The sequence below is a fragment of the Schistocerca cancellata genome, chromosome 2 (genome assembly GCF_023864275.1).
Source record: "Schistocerca cancellata isolate TAMUIC-IGC-003103 chromosome 2, iqSchCanc2.1, whole genome shotgun sequence".
Taxonomy (NCBI): domain Eukaryota; kingdom Metazoa; phylum Arthropoda; class Insecta; order Orthoptera; family Acrididae; genus Schistocerca; species Schistocerca cancellata.
The window spans coordinates 451,175,646-451,185,249 of NC_064627.1; the positions used below are offsets into that span (position 1 = coordinate 451,175,646).

General features: G+C 36.3%; 1 protein-coding gene across 1 annotated transcript; it reads left to right on the forward strand.

The window, feature by feature from the left end:
• Positions 1-43: 43 nt before the first annotated feature.
• Positions 44-3,539, forward strand: LOC126161950 (ras-related protein Rap-2c). Its single transcript, XM_049918131.1, has one exon. It carries the CDS (start codon positions 221-223, stop codon positions 764-766), a length of 546 nt encoding a protein of 181 aa, XP_049774088.1. The 5' UTR covers positions 44-220; the 3' UTR covers positions 767-3,539.
• Positions 3,540-9,604: the final 6,065 nt, after the last annotated feature.

Below are 9,604 nucleotides of genomic sequence, written 5' to 3' on the forward strand. Positions count from 1 at the left end.
TGCGCGTTGACTGTCGAAAGTCCACAAGCGGCGCTGCATTGTGCTGCAAAAATCAGTCTTGTAAGATGGCGACAGGAGTGAAGAGCTAAGTGTGCGATGGCTCGTGTTCCTGGTGGCTTAAATTCTTTTCGAGTGTTATTAGCGTTTCAGTGAGAGATTTTGGTCAGTAGTGTGCAGTTTTCAATTTGTGTGAGGAATCTCTGACCGTGAAAGAACCGAAATGCGCGAGTTCAAAGTTGTCGTCCTCGGTTCGGGCGGGGTTGGCAAAAGTGCTCTCACCGTCCAGTTCGTGTCTGGTTGTTTCATGGAAAAATATGATCCTACGATTGAAGATTTCTACAGGAAGGAAATAGAAGTCGACAATTCGCCGTGTGTGCTGGAAATTCTGGATACAGCCGGTACAGAACAGTTCGCGAGTATGCGCGACCTGTACATCAAGAATGGACAAGGGTTTGTTGTGGTGTATAGCCTGACAAACCATCAAACGTTCCAAGACATCAAAACAATGAAGGACTTGATCACTCGCGTTAAAGGGACAGAAAAAGTACCTATATTACTGGTAGGAAATAAGGTAGACCTCGAGCACCAGAGGGAGGTAGCGACGAGTGAAGGTAGTGGTTTAGCGCAGATGTGGGGATGCCCATTTGTGGAAGCAAGTGCCAAAAACAGGACAAATGTCAATGAAATGTTTGCCGAAATAGTCAGGCAAATGAATTTCAGCCCCGAAAAAGAAAAGAAGAGCTACTGCTGCTGCACTGTTCTGTAAGGAACGTCATATCGACTGACGATATATGGTGTGTACAGAATTGTAAAGTGATGCAGAATTACAATTAGGGCCTACATCGCATTTGAAACTGGTATTGTTCCACTTGACTGGCCAACTTTTTAGATCGTTGTCGTTGTTTTTGGTGTGTATTACATACGTGTATTTCCTTAGAAATTAAATCAGTGTTTCCCATGTTTTCCTTTGATTTGTAAATTTATGCCTTTTAGACATTGTACAGAAGCCCTATGTTTGCTCTCTGCGGGGCTGTAGTAAGGGTTATGCAGATATTACAAAAAGATTATCGCTTATTTTGAAAATACCCGCAGTGTATTAAGGTAGAAACTACATTTCTTTAGCAGCCTAAATGTGTGTAAGCAGTCTACTGTTAATCTGCTGTAAATTATGCAACTTGATTCCAATGCAAAACGTTGGTTTTTGATACAAAGATGACGCTCTGTGTTTCATCCTGCACTTCCTATGTGTCTGGTGGTATCCATTCTTGCGAATGTAGCAGGTTCCACAAGTGCTGCTTCAAAACCCAGTTGGCCACAATTTTTAGGTGTGCAGTATTTTACTCCATTGTACTCTACACTGTGGAAGTTTCAGTAAGTGTGCACACATCCGCTGCACGAGCAGTCACATTGAAATATTTTCTATTTAATTTTTATATAGTCATATTTCATTCACTGAATTTTATTGAGGTGATTCACTACATCGATTCAGCCTGGCCTAATCAGTGTCAGTCACTGTGCCACATTTGATGGTGCTGCACTATTACCAGTGCACATCAATCTAACGTCCTACATTTTTATAGTTGGTGCTGAATTTTACATATAATTTGATACTTTAAGCACGTACCCGTTGTGTACAGACAGCATATTTAGTGAGAGCAGAGTTGTTTGTATAACTATGGTGCCGAGTCTTAGCTTTTAGACTGTTATCCTTTGATGTGAATAATCATTTGGAATTCCTTGTTCATAAAACCGGTTGTATATGCAATTTTTGCATTTATCTTGAATCGTTCTTTTCTACAGTAGGCTGTTAGTTTCTGCGAGGATGTCATCTCTGTTTTGTGACAGAACCATGAAGTATGGTACTTGTTCATGGATATATCAAAAATGATTCAGTATGTACCTACATTCGGATTTAAATTAAATTTTGAGCCATCATATGTACTTAGTGGTTAAAAGCGAAACTTCTTTTTTTCTATGTGTGGGAGTGCACTGAAATCATGTTTAATTTGTGATATTTACCGTGAATGTAAATACAAGAGTGAAGTGAGGACATAATTAATGGCTGGTATTGTAAAACATATATCTATCTATTCACAGTTACTATAGCAAACAAAAGTCCTACTTGTGCGAACAGAATGGTAGGAGGTTATAATGTGTAAAAAAGGAAAAAATCAGGTTGGGTCCACTTTCGAAAGTGCTTTGTTATTTTTGTCTGCGTATATATTCCTAAAGTGTTGCACGTTTTGTATATAATATGAAAGTAGACAGCAGAACAATTTGTTGAAAATGCCCTGACTTTTTTATGCGTGATTATTTATTAATTTGTAACCTCCTTTGCACTGCAGCCACATACAGTGAATCCGTCTGATTTTGTAGGTATACAAGGAAAGGGTTGTACCATATCAGATTTTGAATATGAAATGATTTTTAAAATTTAGAACTAAATAAATCATTTTTACGTTCTTGTGGGAGGTGCAATTTGTAATGGGCTTTATGTGAGCCAGTTAACGCAGTTGAGGCTGGGAAAGACTGGTCTGATACTGAAAACACAGCAGTGATGTAACTTGAATTGTTGTAGCTCTTTACTGCTGTAGTCCAGCACTAGAAGTGTTGTTTGTATGTACATATTGATTGAGCTAGTCAGATTTTTAGGTTTTGCATTGAATTGTGATATTGGGTTAATTTATAAATAAGTCTTGATGAAGGAAAATGATTGAAATATTTTCCTACTTGCTACCAAAGAGAACTGAACTAATATTAGTATAATGTTGCATTACATACTTTAAAAGGTTTCTACAATATTATGTTGCTGAGTTATAATAATTTATTTGTTAATGTTAGGATTTCATTGTATATATATTTTTTATTGCCAGATCTTTATGTAATGCATTGTCAGTTGAATAATTGAGTGTAGTTAGCTTCTTCCCTTTGCTGCTGTTTCACATGTTAAGAGCTGTTCATGAGAAAATACTACAAACAGGATGATGCCACTAATTAACTAGTTGTTTTTTTTCTGATCTTCTAGATCAAAAACTTTTACCACAGTGTTGAGTTCTTGTAACTAAACCTTTTCCAAGCTGTCTACTCCTGGTGGCCAAACATGGGGACATGTGGATTTATATAGCTTATTAATGAATCTCTAATTTGTTTTGTGTTGGTAGAGTTTTATCTGCAAAAGAGTGAAGGAATGGTCTGTATACTCTATAGTTGGTACAGAGTTTTATATCAAAACTTTCTTCTGACTAGCTCAGGACTGTCATTAACAATTAACGTTTTGTAAAGTTATTTCCATATCATCTTTGCAGGTTAATAGCCTTGTTAGCTCAACTGCTGTGTTGTCAGTATTCTTTTTTCCAACCAAAATAAGAACATTGTATGTAAATAGTAGTGAAATGTGTTGGATATTACTGTAATATTAGCCAGCATAAATTAATGTGGACTCAAAATCTACATGTTACTTTGATGATGGCAGAATGCATAGATTTTTAATTGTGTAACAAAGAACAAAGTATGTTTTAATACATGGTTTTTATAAAGTTTTTGTGTTTATTTTTATCCATAGTGCCTTGTTATCATAGACCCATACAAAATGAATTTATACTCACACGACATTAGACAACGTGGTGTAAACTTGTCTGAAGAAATCAGAGAGAATAATGTTGTTGTAGTCTCTTATATTAGTAGCATATGTCGCATACGACTGACAGAGGTGTATGTGAGGAATAGTTCAAATGAAACACTATTTAGTATATGATCTAATGATACTACTACCATTATGCTGCTATTAGAAAATCTTTGCTTGTAGTTTCCACAATGGCAACAAATAAGGTTCTTCTTGTGTGGCATGAAGTACAATTTTTTTGTCACTGTGTTTTTGGTATCTGGTGGCTGTTGTGTTTTTGTTGTTTGCCACTTAAGACTAAAAATGAAAGATGCTTGTGTTTTTCTGTTCATGGTGAGAGTATTTGTGTAGACATTACTGGGCTAGGCTAGTATTTGCTTATACACTTGATGGAATCTCCTATTTTACAAATGACAGAATAATTGATTTGTTTTACTCATATGTTGGGCTGTTGAAATGTCAGTTTTAATTCATGCATTTACTTTTTGTTTTCAAAGTTCAGCTGGCTCGCACGCATAAAAATTAATCAGATGTTAAAGTTGACCATACGAATTGAAGTGTCACACACAGTTTAATACAATACTTCCAAATATTGATGGAATAGAGATAATAAAAACAATGCATAAAACTATCTGTCAGTGGAGGCATTGGGAAAAGGATAGACATGCAGGACAAGAGATTTTAACATTATGGCCCAGAATTTGAATTTTGTACTTGCGTCATTCTTCATATACTGTGTAAAGGAATGAAGTGTGCTAGATGTCAATTCTTGTTTGAGCTGTCTTTGTGCACAACACACACACTGTATCATAACTCTTTTATTGTTAATATCTAAATATTTAAATTTTTATTATATGGTATAATGTATTCTTAAACGTATATGACACTGCATGTCGGTTATTAGTTTCTTGATCTAGGAATATTTAACAAAAAAATTTCAGCTTTTCATTATAACGTCATTCACCTACTTTCATAGTGTTTTCAGTGCACATAGGTAAGAATGCAGTTGATTATTTTCTTTGGGTGGGGGGCAGATAATAGTACTGGCAGAAACTAGATAGTATATTAAAGTCATGGTTGTTACGTTGTTACGGATTCTTTTCAGATCGGATGCTTCGAAAGCCCTTTTTAGAATTGATAGTTATGTATTAGCTTTTATTAAAAATATTGTATCTCTTACAATTCAGCAAACTGTCATATTCTCAATGCATTGACTTGTCAGTATTAGGGGAAGATGACAGGACAATTAAGTTTGTGAAATTTGGCTAAAGTGAAGATGATTGTTTTTCAGTATTTATTCAAATATTGAAGATGTGACGAAATACAAAAATATTCATATATTTATCACCTTGGGGCTGTTACTGTAGTTACAGTGGAATTGGCTTGTTAGGGGAAAGTGACATATTGGTCCAGTGTGGTCTGATCATATGTATAAGTGCTACACTTGTGTGGGTGATTTCATTTCTGAATGACACTGGATGTTGGCACTAGTGCATTGAAAACTGCACGTTTGTTGTTTCCATGGAATTGGCATCTAACCAGGTGAGTTGACCTTGTATTTCTGTTAATGAGTCAGTTCGTGTAGTTGATGACAAGTTATAAAGTAACAGATTTTCTTGCTTACAGGTAGTCTGTCTAAATCTTTATATCTGTACTGTGATGTACCTATCATGTGGTGCACTATCAGAAAATTTTTATTTATTTTATTGAAAATGTTATAAAATATATATCAATCTTTGTGGGGGCTTGATTGTTTTAAACTGTGGGATGAAGTAATGAATGCAGTTTTAAGTTATTGCACCATTCTGTAATGGCTGTTGCTAAGATATTTTGCAAGTGTGATTTGTATTCTGTGACTGCTCTATTCAATACTCTTTAATGGATTTTTGTGTACAAATATTTCTTCTCCCAAGTGAATGCTTCTGAGAAGAAAGTGACGTAAGACTGATGAAAGGACTTCAACCAATTTGATGGTCAGAATGAATAGTATTTTGTACAGTAAAAACATTCACGAAGTCAATTAACTTTACCTACATTAATCACTGCATTCCTCAGACACATAGTGCAGTATTTCCTATGACAGTTTTGGATTTAGACTTTCTTGTAATGTTAATGGCTATGGAAATGCATTATTACTTTGTGCTGTGTACTTTTCTTGGTGAGCTTGCACGTGCACCTTAAGCCTCTCTCACCTGTAAGATGAGGTTATGCCTCCAAACTTCCTGTGATTAACAATTTTAAGTTAGCAGTGTTTTATTGCTTTAATGGTGTAAATTGCAGTTACTAACAGCTTTTCAACAAATTATACAGAAGTTCTGAGATTATAGACAAGTATGACAAAGTACCATAAGTAATTGCAGAAAAGTAGATTTCTGCAGGAAGTTGCACAAAAGCCGTGTTGTGGCTGCTATTTTCCTATAATGTCGCAGCTGTAATTGGCAAGAAGCTGTACTAGTTAACTGCTTGTTTGTACATGCTATCTTTGTAAGTATGAATCTGGTGCTAATTCAAAAATTGACAGTGAGGCATTGTACCTTTAGCCACGGTGAAGGACGTTGCCTAGGATGTTACCCAAACGAAAACTTAGTAGGCAACAAGATTTAATTTCTTCAGAATTGCAACGCAAAAGTGATGCGTAATATGTCAGAGGCACATCGTTGTTAACAGGGCAAGCTTGTTCAATTCCGACATATCAATGTGGTGCAAAATCAGTCAAATATTGAAAATAAAAATAGATCTTTCATGTAACGCCCGTAAATTACATACTGTGGAATACAGTTGTAAAGGTAGCCGTGCATTTGACTTTTTATGCACGCAGATTTTGACAATTTTGTGTTTTACACTGACTCTTATGTTAACCTATATTCACTCTCATTTCACATCTGATGGTAGTTCCATTATGGGATTATTGGACGCAATGTATGATCTGATGTTATCATAACGGCTGCGTTCCCTTTATTTTAGCGACGCAGGCGCTTTAGATCTAGTGAGGTATCGTTTGAGAATCTATTTACGTAAGCCGCCTCAGTTTGAGTGATACGTTTGAAGGAAATATAATTTGTTTTAAAATATTAGAACTTTTCATGTTTATACAGTGATCAACCATGAGCATTATGTACACCACTAGAAGGATTGATAGGAGATTCTCAAAACAGGCCGTGGTGAAAAGAAATGTCCTTGCAACGCATGTGAGGGTAGCGGGTAGTTTCCACTGTGGCTGTGAAAGAAGTGTAAATTGAATTACTTGTGTTTATTTTTCGCCAACGTTGTTAGAGGCGACAAAAAATAAACTTTCTATGTTTGCTGCAAAATTTATTTCTGCGCTAACCGTGTTCCGTCGTTTTAAGGAGCATTAAATGCAGATGTGCTGTGCTGCGCCGCGCCGCGGAGAACGACGTGGGAATAACTAACGTAACTGACAGTTGATAAGAGTCACAGGTGCGCGGCACAGCTGGACGTCAACACACAATACGCTGCTCCTCGTACTTTCAAAACACGACGCATACGATGTGTACAGACCATTACAATCTTGAGACAAGTGAGTGTCGCAATGGCAGAAAAGTTGTCGTGGGGCAGAGAGAGGTATTTAGTGATAAGTTATAGCTATTTTAAAGTTACAAGGTAGTAAGGTAAAGATGTAATAGAAAGTGGCATTTTTGAAACTGATTTTTCAGTACTTACACAGTTCTTCCGTGATGCAAAAGTTACTCGTAATTTTGGACGTGGAATAATGACTGTTTTTGTGTCATATTCTCGTTAATTTCCAGTGTCTTTGGTACTTTTAACTTAGTAGTTGTACTTTCCGTTACTGCACGTCGCAATATGAATCAAATGATTGGTTTACGATTAGGAAATGTTCGACAAGGCTGGCCCTGGCTTTTAGCCACAAGATTCTTTCATGTCCTTACAATGTAGTTGCCATAGGCTCTGGCAGGCTAACCTATACAAATGCGCACATACGTGTGTCGTGAGGCTAGGGCCATAGAGGCAGTAGTTTCATACAATGAAGTGGGGTGAAGGAAACGAAGCACAACTTCTTAGAAAATATAAAACTCTAAACTACTGAACAGCTGTGCTTATTAATCACATAACCTGTTAATGCTGGTGCTTATTTTAATGGGCACTTAGTAATTAACTTTTTACTAATCCAATGTATGCTATTTCGTTTGATACATATTATTTTGCTGTCACGTTGGTTACATTGATACACATGCGAACACGTGCGAATTTATAGAAGTTTAGACTTTGACTAGCAACACGATAAAAGTGGGTCGAGAACCATAGGTACAACTGGGTCCTTTGCCGCTTTTTCCATTAGATGTTCTACCTTTTTTTTTCCTAGGGGGAAGGTGAAGTCTGTTATATGAAGAAAATTCTTCATAGGCGACTTTATGAAGTTTTACTTGGTAGTGTTGAGTTTGGATTTAATAAAATTTTTGTACCTTTGTTTTTGTTGTGAATGTGTCTAAATAACTTACCACCGTCTCGCCTGTTGTAGAGAACAAAGTTTACCGCGCGGTGGGTTTTCAGTGCGGGACTCTCAGCAAAAACTTATTTTTTACCAGTTTTATTGAAACGTAAGAGCTAAGCGAAGTTAAAGTTTCAAACATAAAAACTGAAAATAGTAATTACTTCAGCAGTAAATACTCTTTCCAGAAAACTGTACAACAGTTTTCTTCTACGAGAAAAAGAGCTACTTCAAAATTCTCACCAACGTAATTAAGTATTAGCAGTGCATTTTTGATTTCTGAATATTGTTTTGAATTAAGATTTTTAACTTGGTATTTGATCGTAGTTTCCTCTTTTTTGGACAATTTTATAGCAGTTTGTATTAACAAAGACTGATTTCAGTATTCTGTTAGTGATTTGAGTGTGTTGAGCGAATACCTGATACCGCACACAATGAAGAACAGACATCGTGTGTTTTGCCCAAGATAATTGTTTGTTAAAACAAGTAAAATAACTGAAATAGTCCCCAGATGAAAAATTCAATTTATGTCTCATCGTAAATAGATTCCTGACTCACTAGCATCGGATTTACGTAATTCATTGAGTGTAAACCGGAAATATGATGATCGAATTTAGACATTTTTCCATCAAAACAATGTTTCTTATTACTGCAATCAGTTACTACATCTGTACTCTGCAAATCGCAGTGAAGTGCATGGCAGAGGGTACGTGTCACTGTGTCAGTTATTACGGTTTTTCATGTATGGAGCGCGGGAAGAATGATTGTTTAAATTCCTCCATGCGTGCTGTAATTAATATAATCTTGTCCTCACGATTCGCATGGGAGCATTAGTTAGGGGGTCGTAGTATATATCATAAAGAGTCTACCAGTTCAGCTGCTTCAGCATCCTTGCGACAGTCTACCACAGATATAGCACACCTGTGACCATTCGTGCTGCCCTTCTCTGTAATACGTTAGACATCCCCTGTAAGGCCTATTTGGTACGAGTTCCACACTCTTGAGCGATATTCTAGGATGAGTCGTACGAGTGATGTGTAAGCAATCTCCTTTGTGGACTGGGTAACCCCATATTGCCAGTCAACTATCGCATTCTGATATTCCAGATATAAATCATCTTAAAGGGAAGAGGTTTGCTCATTCGCGTTTCTTTTTTTATTTTTTGTGTGTTCGCAGTATACCTTTTTTCCTCCACTGCAGTATTCACATACTTCGTGCACTATCATCAAACTAATTTAATATTAGCTATTACAGATTTGCGGTAACGATTGTTTGTTTTGCGGTAATAATTGCTAGCATTCAACAGTAATTTTCACCATTCTCGCAATTAGGTAGCGCGTTTCAAGAGAGAATGCCTTCGTCATAAGGTTGTAAAACTTATCTCATGTGGTTAAAACGGGAAGTTTTAGAACCTGATAACACTTCCCCTCGAACCATGTTGTTGAGTTGTGTAGGACATTAATTACGATTGAATGTTGCCAATTATTATTGTATCATTAAACTAAAATAAAGTT

Coding starts and splice junctions, on each gene's coding strand:
- LOC126161950 (XM_049918131.1), top strand. CDS start 221: ATGCGCGAGTTCAAAGTTGTCGTCCTCGGTTCGGGCGGGGTTGGCAAA.